The sequence below is a fragment of the Pagrus pagrus genome (assembly GCF_965226575.1).
Source record: "Pagrus pagrus genome assembly, chromosome: 14".
In the NCBI taxonomy this organism is placed as follows: Eukaryota; Metazoa; Chordata; class Actinopteri; order Spariformes; family Sparidae; genus Pagrus; species Pagrus pagrus.
This window is the reverse complement of record NC_140198.1, coordinates 16,002,482-16,017,660: the sequence shown is the minus strand read 5'-3', so window position 1 is coordinate 16,017,660 and position 15,179 is coordinate 16,002,482. Positions and strand designations below refer to the sequence as shown.

General features: G+C 39.3%; 1 protein-coding gene across 3 annotated transcripts; it reads right to left on the bottom strand.

The window, feature by feature from the left end:
* Positions 1 to 583: 583 nt before the first annotated feature.
* Positions 584 to 14,890, bottom strand: zc3h12b (zinc finger CCCH-type containing 12B). Of its 3 annotated transcripts, none has more exons than XM_084372867.1 (6): positions 14,683 to 14,890; positions 9,150 to 9,949; positions 8,867 to 9,006; positions 8,282 to 8,516; positions 7,886 to 7,992; positions 584 to 7,785 (listed from the first exon to the last, which is right to left on the bottom strand). In XM_084372867.1, the coding sequence occupies exons 2-6, from the start codon at positions 9,785 to 9,787 to the stop codon at positions 6,359 to 6,361; spliced, it is 2,547 nt and encodes an 848-aa protein (XP_084228993.1). In that variant the 5' UTR covers positions 9,788 to 9,949; positions 14,683 to 14,890; the 3' UTR covers positions 584 to 6,358. The 3 variants fall into 3 exon arrangements, with proteins under 3 accessions (XP_084228993.1, XP_084228992.1, XP_084228994.1); XM_084372866.1 differs by having other exon boundaries at positions 14,722 to 14,890; XM_084372868.1 differs by having other exon boundaries at positions 14,673 to 14,731.
* Positions 14,891 to 15,179: the final 289 nt, after the last annotated feature.

Genomic DNA, 15,179 nt, shown 5'->3' with positions numbered 1-15,179 from the left:
AGTAAGAATTAGTACATACCAATGGGCTACTCCCAGTGACACACAGTGTCACAAACATTATGGCATTGATTTTTTTTCCCCTTTATTTAAATAAAACTATTTTCATATTATACATTTCATATTTTGTTACATTCAAGGTATAGATACAATTTGTATCAACAAGCAAAAGTCAATTCTAGACATTTGTGGCTTAGTTGTTTGCGGCACTTTCAAAGGGAGGGTGGGGACTATGAACCACCATTCTGGTCTTTAGTGTAAACTTTCAGCAAAGCAGTAAAATACTGGAACATTTAAACTTTTTGTAGCAAAAGTGAGTTTGTTTTTGTCCTGGAGGTAGTCAACTGCCCAGTGAAGACAAAATCTTTTTAGAAGTAGTTATGATCAGAGACATAATTAAGATATTTCCAATAAAGACAGAAAAATCAATGAGAGGCACAACAATAAAATTTACATCCCTACATTTCTCTTTTCTTTTGTTCATGTGGGAAAAATGTCCAGACAGAATTTGTGAAAGCAGAGTCCAAACTTTAGGATAAGGGCAGATACCATCAGTGTACTCCGAGTGTGAATTTGCTGTAATACCTTTTAAGCCCATCATCTAATTACGGAGAAGTGCTAGAAATGTGGCACTGTGCCATAAATAGTTACACAAAAGCTTGTGAGCAAAATCAGCAGTTAAAATGAAATCATGTGACTTTATGAAACCATAATCTAACTGGATTTTAGGGAGAATTTAACAAGTTTTATCCAAATTTAGATTGATGTGACATTAATTTCATGTACTGTCAACAACAGCCCAATGTCATGTATGAGTATACTTAAGTTTACTGAGCCATAAACTGGTTCAGCTGTTTGTGAACATCACATAACGTACCTAATGATTTGGCTTTTTATAGCCAAAATTTCAAGTTTAATTCCCTCAATCAATACAAATCACTTAATGTAACCCTGAACATGTTTTGGTACATTTGCATTGGGGCTTACATTACAGTAACTATTATACAGCCAATTAAATCTACTTTTGAGCTCATCAGGGAAATTGACTATTCCAGTGTTTTGAATTTGTGTTTTGAATTTATTATAGTGTAATGATATGGTTCTTACTGATAGTGAGATCCTAGTGATCTTACTTTGGTCTCTCAATCATCAACCATGTTGATGGTTTTAGTTTAAGAGTTATTTCTTTGATCTTACTGTGCTGCAGTCTTTCTGCATTGAGAACACAATTTTCACGGAATCAACGACAATTCTTCAATCTCAAGGAAAAAGGACGGCGCGCAAACTTTTAGCCAAATGCCAGAAACAACCTTGACAGCAGCCTTGCAATCTGATTGTTTCATATGAAGAAACATTTAGGCAGTTTGTTTCACCTTCTCATGAACAGACAGCCGGCCTTAAGTGGCCTCGTCTTTTTTCATGAAAAAACAAAGTCAGCATAGCCCAAAATTCATTTGGGCAAAACACATTCAAATGTTTTTTTTTCTTTATGTCTGTTCATATACCACGGTTGTACCTAAACATTATAAAGAAATATATATATATATATATCTATACATATTTTTGAAGCACCACCAATGAGAGTCAGAGTCAGAAATCAGGCTCACATGATAAGCCCCCTCAAAGAGTAATACCACTCAGTTAAAAAACTCTCATGCAATTTTTCTTTGTGATTACAAACACTTTCTTAAATCAAAGGACAAATATTTGGGTGTATGATGTCATCAAAACATAGCCTGGCACTGCCCCATTTACTACAAATGGGAAGCCAATTTTCTAGACTTTGTGTTTGAGACTTTGGCGGTTCTCTTTTTCACATGCAAGTGATACCATACTGACCACAATTTTTTTTAATGCTCAAGTCATGCAATCCAATATTAGTCCTTGGGGTACAATACCTGAATCTTTGAACTAAGTGGCATTTCCCTTTAAAGGCACTCAAAGCATGATCTTGCTATTGGGGTTGGCTTTACATGTTACAACGCCTCTCTCTGCAATTGTCTGATGAATGTTTCATGTAAGCACTTTGTCCTGAGGGTGGAGGTTGAGAAAAGGCAATTAAACTCACATTAAAGTCAAGGGAGTTGATCCCCTTGGGAGCATGAATATGCTTAGCAAGTGATAGGTTTGACCTGATGACCTGGGGGCGATTAGCATCCAACATTAGCACTCTTAGGCCCCAGTATGGGTATCATTAAAAAGGTCTAATTCAAGATCACTGGCTCAACTACAGCCAGACAATCAGCATATGATCAAAATTTGGGCAAATCAAGTGATAAGCAAACTTTGCGCCCTCGTGGACACCAACACTACTTCATCTAGCTAAAGCTGCATCACGTAAAGCCTCACCCTATTAGCCCACTTTTCTAGATCTCAAGGTGCATAACAAGGATATACATAAAAAGTACAAAGTTTTGCAATGCCATCTCCACTTTTCAACTGTACATAACTAACTTTAAGGTACTACATGTTGCATGTAGGATTTTTCACAAAATATATCACTACTAGATCAGAGTAGACTCTTGCCAGTAACCACTGGTTTTTGGCAGGGCAAGACTGAAAGTTAGAAAATTGAAAGCATCCTGAGAGCAATGTGCTGCAAGGCACAGCCGAACCCTTCCATGATCCTTGGAGACTGGCTGCATGTATGCGTACTGTACATCTGTATTTGAGCAATTCAGCCTCCTTTAAAAAGCCATACAGTAAATTTAATCTTCAACATGCTTTCTAGCATTCACTTCATTTTTTTTTAACAATTATCAAAACCTCATACACCACAAGATATCACAAAACGAATCCAATATTTAACTCACTCCCAGGCCTAAGTGTTACAACCAGATTCTCAACATTTTATCTGACAAATGTAACATCAGGTAAATATTAAGTCTGTTGCAGAATTCCTTGTGCAAACATTTAATCTGTGATGGTAAACACTGTTCCCATCTCTAGTAGTACATTTCTACCACTTCTCCCTAACTAAGTCACATCACAGCCCGGCAAAATCATTATGAAAGTTTCAACATGTTTACATGCACATAAGAAACCAGGTAAATGTTAGAAATTAGGTTAAGGCATGAAACTGAAAAATGCGTTCAATCTGATTTCTTTAAAACCACAGTTTACACATGGTTTGTCAGAAAGCAGATTTTTTCCCCTCCCTCCTCCACATTTTTGCCATATTTTGAGTGTTACTAATGTGTTATCTAAGAACCTTGTTCAGTAAAAGGACACTGATGCACCACCATGGGATAGCATATTTAACTGCATGTTTAACTGTGTGCATGTGTAGATTCATGTGTGGAAACAGCCCATTTAATAAACTAAACCATATACATTATTATAGTGAGATCAATAGGTCTGTTGAGCAGACTCATTTTGGGATGTAATTACTCTAAATGAAATGATGCATGGGAATAAATACCATGCACACTAGCACATGTAAAGTAAACAAGCCTTTATGAAGTGTATAAACAGCCAAATTCAATCAGAAACATTGCTGGGTAACTCAAGTTTCTCTTCATGCCTTAAACTGATAGAAGAAACTAGGTTTCTTGTTTCTGCATAAGGAATTAGGTCACTGACAAAAGCTGGAAATCATCGGATTACTTAAATGCATGTAAAGTAGTCTCTGAAACAAGTTCAACCTCTTTCTGAAAACAAACTGCTCAACTGACAACGTGAAGGAGTCCATTAGAGCTACTGTTTGAGACAAAGATACTTTGAATATTTTCACATTGAAAAGAATCAGCACAACAAATTTGACAAATATATAAATAGGAAAATCCTGGACATAGCATCCAATAAAATCAGAAAGGTAACTATACAGTACCATAGGAAATTATCCTAACACAGATGTTAATTTGTCCAATAATCCAATCAATTCTGTGAACTAAAATGTAAAGTTATGTGGAGTACTGACACTATATAAATATTTTTTTTTTGGCATTATTTAGCAGCTTATTAATGACTTTGAAATAATGGCTTTTGTGTGATTATATGTACATAGATATGTGCACATGTGTACAAGTCAAATCTCTTTTTTGGCTTGCTTTGTGCACTGTCAAATTCTACCAAAATAGTAGCTTTGTTAAGTGAGGCTGAGAAAATATATCTCTTTAGATACTGAGATAGTGCTTTACATTTGAAAATAGGAGGCTTCAATGACTAAGACTTTCATCGAAACCACTCAGACAATGACTAAAGCGTGAGGTCATTCAGATATAAGGCCATTAAATGTCATAGTTCATGCTGTGAGGTATGTAGCTACCTCCCTTTTACTTATCTTCAAAAGAAATGCACAAAAAAGTCACAAGAACTATTTACAGCAGAGGCAGACCTAAGCAAGGTTATTTATAGTCCTGTTCCACCAGAAACACTTCAGATGCCTTTCATAACACATTCACAGGGCCTGAACAAGATCCTGATAAAAGCTACATGGTGTCCAATGTTGACGCACTCTTATGTCTGATTCAATAAGGCAAATGTGGGAGGTGAAAGTTATTACTTCCTATTTTTGACTGTGTTAACGTGTTTATTGATCAACTTAGTTCAAGTTGACTCACATGAGGAAAAGGTTCAGTATTACACTACAAAGCTACATTAGTTATGATTAGGTTGTTGTTACTACATTAGTTATGACACGATTATGGTTTATGGTTTATGGTTAGTCAAATGGCCATCACAGAAGAGGTAATGTATTAAAGTTGATTTCATGTTACGTTTAGTCACGTTTCCCGACTTCCTTCCTCACTCGCTGATATATCTTCTAGATTTTCCAGTGTTTCCCCAGTTGTTATAGCAACCAGCAACCCAATGAAGCGTATCATCAAAAATAACTGATTTCTCTTGTCTTGTCATTGTTGGAAACATTTGGACGGAGTAAGTACACAGCAACAAAATATTTAACAAAGGTATAGTAATTTTTAGACATTTTAATGGGGAAATGTTACATTTTATACCCTTAAACTGTCACTTTTCATGAAGGTGGTAATGTCATCACCCTCCCAAGTTCCAGCAAAGGTCAAGCTAACTATCTTGACAATCAATTTCGCAAGGCAGCGCCTGTTACCTAGAACAACACAATGCCAAAGTTAACAAATTGGAGACTGCTGCTAAGTAAAGTAAACACCATACACAAAGTAACTAAACCTGTTCAGTTTTTGAACAAGTGCACTAATGCTAACTTCCTAACTAGCTAGGTCAACTTACAAGCTTAAACTATCACGCAGCATGGACGTAAAGAGCCAATGTTAGCAGCATTAGCTAGCTCACGTTGGCTTGAGCTACAAAAGAGAAAAACTCTGTCTTACTTTTACAGAGTTGTGTGTCTTTCTCTGGGGAACATCTTTAGAAACAGAATGCTGATGAGCTAACTGCCTCTTCACTTTGATGCTGAGCAATAAACCAAGCTCTTATACATCCGCCTATCTAGTTAGCCAGCTAGCATGTGCTCCCTTGTTCACCTGAATAAATAAAAGGAGATGTGAGCTTTTGTGTCTGTATATTTACAGCAGCAGCAAGATAGTGGTGATGTTGATTTTGACATTTTGACCTTGTTTTTGCCTTAGCTAACAGGAGCTAAGTCGTTTCAAATCTGGTAGCACTTGTTAAATCTGTTTCCTTAAGAGAGGCAGAGCGCATCTAACTGGCTGTAATGTGAAAAAAGTGGCATAAAACTACGTGTTATTGGGAAATATGCAATAATGAGATTAAAAAAAATTAAATGGGGCATTTTGGGGGGGAGAATGTCAATATGAAGTTAAAAATAACTTCTATAAAACTTGAATATCAAATGAGAACGAAAAAACATTTCATAATAGTGAGTTGAGTTTCAATTATTTCTTACATTTTTTCTAATTCTTGTTTAATTTATATATTTTACATGATTTATCCTGTGATTACGTGAAAATTATTGATTTAAAACTAAAAACTTTTGGGCTCCAGCCATAATTTTTATACAACATGTAATCAATTAAATAAACAGGATATAATAGGATATAGCACAAAGCTGCTATGCAGCCCCTGCTCAGGTAGTATGAATGTGTTATGAACCAGATTTCTAATAAGGTGTTACCTCATATCAACTGCACCACACTTCATATAAAAACGTTGCTTTCATATATTGAAACATCTTACAATTTGAGATAAACTTATTAGACAAACTTGCTCTATGCTGATTACTTCTGCGTCATCTTAGTGATGTAAAATCTGATTGCCAGATTTCCCATCCGAGACGTTAAAAAAAAAACTCCTGAGGGCAGATGTTGCACATACAGCAACATTTAACAAGTGCCTATCTTTGCAATCAAAATCAGTATTTCCCTTATCACATCACTTTTGAATGTTAAACAAGATTAACTGCTCAATGGGACGACCTCAGTTTTGTAACAATGACAGCGGCGAGTTGTTGTGGATCCGTCAAATGAGGGTTTTTCTCCATTACTGAGTGGACTACGTAAGCAGGAAAGATGTTACAAAGGTTCCGATATGTTTGATACTGGTGGTCTGGGATGACATACCGCTCTTGGTGTTCAACTGAAGATGGCATCTCCCATGGAGAGTTCCAGATTTGTTCCATCTTGTCAGGCATGCTGCGGACCATCACCCGCTCGCAACACGGCATCAGGCTATTACTCAGTGGATATGAATGATATCCATAGGACTCATTACCACAAGGCAGAGGGTCCCAGCTGGCATGCTGCTCACGGCACAGTGGCGGTCGCCTCTGTCTCATCGGGTTGCTATCATATAGCCTTGAATCTGATATGCTGTCCATTCGAGTCATACCAAGAGACCGTGTGGGCTGTGAGGACAAAGGTGGGAGGACATTCTGAGTTAGGGGATAGTCTCCAGGACAGCTGGACCTGGCTCCCACTGCAACATGCTGGATATGTGGTGCTAGATGAGATCCAGGCTGCTTACGGGTGCCCTGCTTGGGTTCCTCTGGTCCATAACTCTGTACCCGTGTCAGTGCTTCATGCCGAAACCCATGGGAGAAAGCCTGCATCCTACCTTGTGCAGGAGACTGCTGCTGCCCCTTCATGCTCTCCTCTAAGCTACTGTCCACAGAGCTTGGGTACAGGTCCCCATAAGAGGAGAACGAGTCACTGTTTGAATGGCTGAGGCAGGATTCAGGGCAGTGGCTGGGATTTCTCTGATACACACCATGCTCGTGCTCCATGCTACAGAAACTGTCGACATTATGCATGCTGCTCATGCTCATAGTTGAAAAATCACTGTGCAGTGAATAATATCCATGGTCACTAACTGAGTCATACTTTGGGAACTGTTCACTGTATGTAACAGAGGCGCCATGACTGTTAGTAACTAAAATGGGAGGGTACTGTACACTAGACATGTGCTCCAGAGAACAATGTGCGAACTGCAAAGACCCTGGCACTGGGCTGCTGGCTGATCGTGTGTTCAAGGCCCCAGCTGCGTGGCTCTTGGCAGGCTGCATGGTGGGCACACTGAGAGCAGACACAAGGGAAGGCACTGAATTTGTCTCAGACTTCCTAACGGCGGACAGTGCCTCTGGAGGTTCACAGGCCACTGAGCGAATGCTGGGGTCAGACTGACGTTTGGGTGCCACACGTTTGACCTCAGAGTTGCTGTCCCCCTTAATAGTTACTGGGCCAGTGCCACATTTAGCTAACGCCCCCTCACTCATTGTCTTCACCGCAGACAATTTGGCAAAGGCCCGGAGTTCATCAGCCACTGACCGCTGGGGCTGGTTGACACGCTCTGGGTGATAGTACTTGCACTTGTGTCCATATGTGCACTTTTTTCCTTGATCAAAGAAAGAGTAGAGTAAAAAAAAATTAACATTTAATTAATGCTGACAAAAATGATTCAGACAAGGCTTTAAAAAGATATTTAGGGAACTTACCATAGGGGCAGGGTTGTTTTTTGTGCTCTGGAACAACAGGACGCTTGCGGAGGAAGTTTTCTAAGCTTGGACCATGTCTTCCCAGTGGATCATCAGGCGGCATAAACCTATTCAAAATATTTTATTACTAAATGTCAGCTTTATAATTTCCATCATAAAGACTCTGTGCCACAAAATCATGACTAAATAGACAACAGAAAAATAGTCCTATGGTGTTTTGAATAAATGACCATAAACACTGCTAACCAACTTTGAGATAAAAATAATTTGTATTGTAGAGGGGAACATATATTTTTTTAGCAAAGCTCATCTATGGCTATACTCATAGACTCAAAGAGTCTTAGAGTGCATATTTACATCTTTTGGCCTCCATAAGAATGCATTATGGTTTCTTACTTGTCATTGACAAATGAGTACATTAGGAGACGCTCCTCTATGAACTTCTTCCACTCTGGCTTCTCATTTTGCAAGTCCCTGTAGTTGTCATTTGATACAATAATTCCATCAGAATCATAAGCCAGCTTCACTATGAAGCGATCATCATAGCACACCACTCTTCTGCCTTGAACTCTCCGAGATGGGGTGAAAACTAGGATCTTTTCTTTTTCCAGCTTGCGTAGTATTTCTTGATCTGAAAGAGGAATTTGGAGGAAGTTGGACTGTTGATTAATATTTCATTAACAGCTCATAATAATTCCATCAAACATAACCTAAACCAATATCACAATGTATTTTGAAAATCAGTAGTCTTCACAGGGCATATTATAGTATTTTATCAATTAATCCATAGTTGAGAGTGTGCTAGCACTTTCTGCCTACTGACCCTGACCACAGCACAAGGTAATGCTTCAGTCACCTACACAAAAAACACATTACTTTTCTATCATGTAGGTTAAGTGTTACTGTCCAACAGTAAATATCTATACATACCACATTTAAAACCACTAAGTATAACTTCAAATAATAAAAAAGCTTTACTACCTGTGATGAGGGCGTCGGGTCTCGACTGTTCCTTTCTCCAGGCAGGGACAAACACAGTGATGTCTTTGTGTCCTTTCTCCAAGAACCATTCAACAGCAAGTTGGATACCACGGCAAGAGAATACCTCTTTGTTTCCATGGCTACAAAACAAAAAATTATGGTATAAGGTCTACTAAAATGTCATAAAAGGACATCCATTAGAGGCAAAAGTTTCAGAACAGAAGTATATTCTGAATGAAGCACTGACAAATTAAATACGAGCAAATGCTTGTTGGTGTCTTACCTCATCGCCACATTTGAGCCATCTATGACGATGGGCCTGAGGTTATCAAAGGTATCCACAGAGTCAGAATCTTCCACTGACACCTCTGGACTAACAGTCTCTTTAACACAGGGGGTCCGTGATATTGTTGTGATGGCCATACTGCTGCAAGGTTGAGTTTCAGGCTCTACTTTGTTTCCAAGCCTTACTAACTCAGCAAGGACGTCGTTGATAAGCGCAGCAGCCCCCAACTTGTTGAGCACTGTTTCCACCTGCTCTCCCGAATAGCCCAACTTCAAAGCAAAATCCATCTTCGTCTGATACTCCCTGTTGCTGGGAGTCTTGATCCCTGGTCCCGCGCTGGTCTCATCCTCACGAAAATCTTGCACAGTGCTACTCTGGGAAAAACTGGGTCGGTCGAGGCATGGAGAGCGGCAGAGCTGTCGGTGGGGTTTTGTGACAGCCAAGGGCTCCTTCTTCTTACAGCCACTGTTGTTCACCTGAACCTTCTGATGTTGCTGCTCTTCTGATTCGCTTTCTGAGCTGCTTCCATCCTCAGAATCATCAGTGGCGTGCTGAGCCTCGCTTGAGTTAATGTTCTCCTCCCTCCATGGGCGTTTTTCCATTTTGAGCTTCTCCACCATGGACCATACTGTCATCACTTTCGTCTTGACACCTCTGAGTTCCACCCCATGCTTCCTCACCTCCACCGAAACCAGGGAATCATACTCAGTGCTGGACTTCAGCGCTACAGGCTCTTTGTTTAGAGCCAAAGTCACACGGTGTCCCCTATGTGGGCAGGCAAATTAAACTATTAAATCCTGAAAGAGAGCAAAAACACAATGGAAAACAATTAGAAAAATGTGTTGAGCTTTACTTAATGCTGCAATGAGCCAATCTAGAGAAAGATAGTTTATCATTGAGTCTCATTCCTATGTTGTCAAATACCGTCAAATAGGTCCTGACAACCTAGGAATGATACTTCAATCAACTCTGTTAAACACTGCACCTTTAACCTTAAAATAATCCATATTTCTTACTTTCAAAAGCAGTCGACAGTGTAGCAAGATAGAAGAGGTGAGAGTGACAGTGCAACAGTATTTAAGACTACTTTACAGTACTTAATACAGTATTTAAGACTACTTTAATGCCACACAGAAACTCCATTTCTCACTTTCTTCATGGGTCCTTTGCTTCTTTTTCGGTGCAGTCAACACAACGTTCAATAATATTTATGTTTTTCTCATACTTGTTCAGTTGTCCAACAACAGAAACAAACCGTGTAAATGAGAACACATTGAATTCTCACGAAAACATTATGTCCTCAACCCACTTGCAGTAGACCAATAAATGCTTCACCTGTGGGAAACTACAATCTGCGGCAAGTGACAAAATCAACCAAATGGGACATATCTGTCAGATATCCAAGTTCACACGTTACATACAAAACCACAGCAGCGCATGCAAGGGACTGATCTGAATATGGATGCATGTGTGTTTTCTCACTCTGACTGTATTCTGGTGTTAGTGGTTCAAACACTAATCACGTCTCGTCTTTGGTCTCATTTGCATTTTTGGAGGGGACACCGGTTGGTTAAACAGTCTGTAATGTTAACCATACATTTTGTTCGTCACTCCTGTTCTGACTTAAATGTTAGTCACTCCTACAAATCCATTTACTCTTACAAATTAATAGCCAATTGTGTACTTAAATCTGTAGGCTGTAACTAAGTGCACATTCAAACTGTAACCAAGCATCTATAGCAGTGCTGCATCTGCGGACTTGTTTGCCGAGTTGTTGGTATGCAGTGAGAGTTCCCAACAAATCTGAACAAAACTGTGGATATTTACTAATGACAGGTGGTGACACCATCTGCATTTGAATAGTGCTACGTGCTAGTGCAATAAATTGATTAATTCAGTGTTTTTTAATCGGTTAATCAGCTTGAGTAATTTTTTTAAAAAGTCAGTCATCCAGTAAACTGTTTCCAAATATCAAATTGAATAATCAAGAAAATAATCAACAGATTAATTGACAATAAAAATAATAATAGTTGCAACCCTACACGTGAATATTACATCAACACACTGTGGTAATTTTTCATAATGAACATATATATTAAAATACATCGAAACAAAAAAGATGCTTTAGCTGATCTCCTCCTCGTTGTGCAATATGAAAAAACATAGATACAACAGATGACAAAGTCTCCACCCAACTTCCCTGTGTCTCTGGTTTACAGCTTTTAAAATGAATATCTATCTCCCTGTAAAAAAAACCAAAAAACTGTTAATGTACTGCAGAATAACCCCTGTGTCTAGAGCACAATAGTCTTGGTCACGCAAGCAACATTTGAGCCAGACACACATAGTGTGAGTGCATGTGTTAACATAACCTGAGACGAAGAGTGGGCTGAACAGTACTTCCCTGCGCCTCCAGACTATTTGAATTGAATGGGATTCCTCAGAGAACAAAGCTGTTTTATGGTAAAGCAGAGGAGGACTTCAGGGGAGCCTGTGGTGTAAAAATGCAACACTGTCAACAGCTCCAGGTGTGCATTTTTACATATGGATATCGGTAATCAAATCATCTTAATAACAAGTGTGTTAATGAACAGAAACACGAGACTGCACTGCACTTTCCCCCAGTCTTGCAGAGAGCAGAATACAGCCAGCTTCGAGCTTCAAGAGGCGCAGCCCATGATGTGCGTTGCTTAGCAACACAGCCTTGTCATCAGCTAACTCCTTTTTACCAGTCACGACTAACACAAACACAGCTCATCATCTCTCTTCAGGCAGTCAGTAAATGCAGAACACTTACAGCTACACTACAACTCTACACTAAAACTCTTGAGGCAGCACATTTTACAATAATAAATGACATTACTTAGACTTCTATCAGTGCTGACCATTGAAAAAGAAAGGTCAATCTGGATACTTAAATGTGTTCATAACACAAATGATGACCAATATCTTAGATTTCTACTTTAACATTGGTTTCGGTCATAAAATGTTAAATACTACGTCACCGGCAACACCCACGTCCATTAACAAACAAGACTGCTATTCATGGAGGTTCCTGATGGTTAATCGATATTTTAAGGATCCATCTATAGCTACAAATGCATACCTTTTAATTTCAGAGTTTGTGTAAGCTTACAGCATCAGTGATGCAAACTGTTTTACCACTGATCAAAACTTGTATGACAAAGATGAAGAAAAACACTAAGGTCTGAACATTAAAAAAAACAATAAGCTGACAAAGGAGAGATATTGCAGCACTGTTGTTGAGCTCAACTCACAGCCCACTTCCATGTAAAAGACATTTTATGACCACACCACTACATGTTTAAGGGAGCAGAGCTTTTTCAATCCTTTCCCTTCCACCTCCAGATTCACAGGCTTAGACTCAGCAAGGCCTCCAGACTATCCCTGCACATGCACAGACTCGTGTAGCTCCGTTTCATAGCAACAAGTGAAGCACGGCCCTTAAGCCATCTTTTACATTGCTGACCCTACATAGTATCTAAAACGAAGCACAGACAAAAACTGCACAATGGCTAGAGTCGGTTGCATGTGCCACTTGGCTTGTCAGAAATGTTTAAATTAAGACCAACAGATTCTGAGTTCAGTGTAGCCACTGCTGTACAAAATCCAGCAGTTGAGACAGACCGATCAGAGAATTAAACACACTGAACAAGTCAATATTACTAAAGCTGAAAGGTTGCCTTTGAGAGTGTGCTCTGCCATAAGGGCATGTGAAGGTTATCTGGGCCGAGAAACAAGTTATCTATTGAGCTGGAAAGCACACACACATACAAACATAAATAAGAGAGTAGCTTTTTGGTCGTGAATATGTTTTTACATTACCAAGGGATAGTCATAGTAAACTGTCATCTAGAACATGGTACCAGCTAAAACAAAATAATCTTATTATCTTATGTACATTAATCCCATTTGACATCCATCTCTACTGCAACAATAGACATTCTGAATCCTGGCTGGTAATCACACTACATTTTTGGAGGACTGACACCAAAATCCTCCATATGGCCCTGGTACACTATGCGCACCAATATGTCAAGAGAAACGACAGATGTCTCAGTGATAAAAGAGTGTGCTTATTCATCATATGGTATAACTGCAGAGTATTTTTTAGCTTTAATATCAGTGGGCAGCTGTTGCTCATCTTGTTCACTTACTATCACAGTCATGCTGAAAGTTAAGCAGGAGGTAAAGTAAAAATGTATTTTTTATATTGAAAATTAGCAACAAGTCAATCTAGAGTACTTAGCTGTTAAGGCATGTGGATGATTACTCTAAACCTCTCTTAGCAAACATGTTCACCAATGTCTCCTCAAAGAGACAAAAGTAAAAAGGATCATTGCCTTGCATCACAGATACAGAAAAGAAAAAGGTATCGCCATCAATTAATGAATACATGAATGAGGACACAAATTTCATAAATGCCCCTGGCCTGAGCAACAACTTCCTTCATACCTCCAGCCATGACCACACTTTCCCATCTTTCCCCATCCTTTAAAGTGTACTGTATGTCATAAACATCACACCAAGCTCCAACTAACTTTGCTCTACTACTGTGAGCTTCCACTTGTGGTGGTTTTGGGTAGAAATTAACTTTTACACACTTCTACAATTCTACAGGTTAAGCACAGTGGAAACTAGAAATATTTAGGCAAAAAAAGAAAGAAAGGACTCAACTGTGTTCTCATATTAAGCCACTTTTGCATTTACTTTAAAGCAAACTACATGAACGTGCATCCAAATTCAGTCACTGCACTGATCCCAATGACAGTGACCATACAGATCACCTGCTGAACTGTTGAATAAACTTAGGTGGACTGAGCTATTATTGCATCCATCAGCTAAGTGGCTGACACGTCAATACAAAAAAATGAAGTTCTTGATATCATTAGCTACAGCATCATGAGTTGAGAGGGACGAAATGGAGGAAGGTTAAACAATTTGACAGTTAAAGATATCTCACACTTGCAATGTACTTTTTCGAATAACGTAATAGCATTACTACTGAACACGCAGTCAGCTTAATGATTGAATTAAATGAGAGATAACTGGTTTGACACCCTTAGGCCCCGAGTTACGCTTAGCATACGCTAGCAAGCTAGTGTACCGTTACTTAGCTAGCTGCTGGAGAGTCAACATTTTAGCTACATAAACTAACCGGCCAATGTCGTTTTATCTTGGTGGCAAATGGCTAGAGAGCGAATAAATTACTGTTATTTCAAGCTAACTATAACCAACAGGGTTGTCAGGTAACCCCGGTCTCTATTTAGTTAACGGTATCACGGCTAGGCAGTTAGCTCACATACTGTAATAACATCCAACTTAGTGCCTCCACGGGCTAACAGACGTCAAGCAGCTAACATTCGTTAGCTTTAGCTGCTGAGCGTGTTGCTAACATATTTGCCGGAATACTACAGTAACTTGAGATAAAGTTGACGATCATTTCATATATCAGAGGCAGGTGAAACCAGAGCAACACAACACGATTCTCTATACAACCTGCACGTACATCGCTGCCATCGTTGCCTTCTAGCGGTGCTCATCTCACCTTATTGCTGTCATCCTCCTCGCCTGTAACAGTTATGTTTTGCTGCCATTGGCGCTGTCGCAGTTTGGTCCGGGTTGCCAGATAGCGCGAGGGAAACAAGTAACCTCAGCCGTGAAAAGACACCGGGGTCAGTGCACCGTTACAAACGTGATTTCCGCTTCTTCATCAGGCGTTTCATCAACGCGGGGCTTTCGTGATGCTTTTCTTTGTGGCTCGGAACGATAGTTTGAGAAGTGTCAGTATCCCATGCCTGTGTGAACGCTGCCTCGTGAAAATAAGGGACATTTCCCAGAACAAGCTGTCCTGAAAACAAGCAAGGACAGACTTGTCATGGATGGACTAGAGCTAGAATAGAGAAACCTGGTCTAGTAGGACAACGTAATCATTCATTTTGAAAATAAATTATATATATATGGTGCACATGCATACACAAGACAAGTGTCAGTGATTTCTAAACT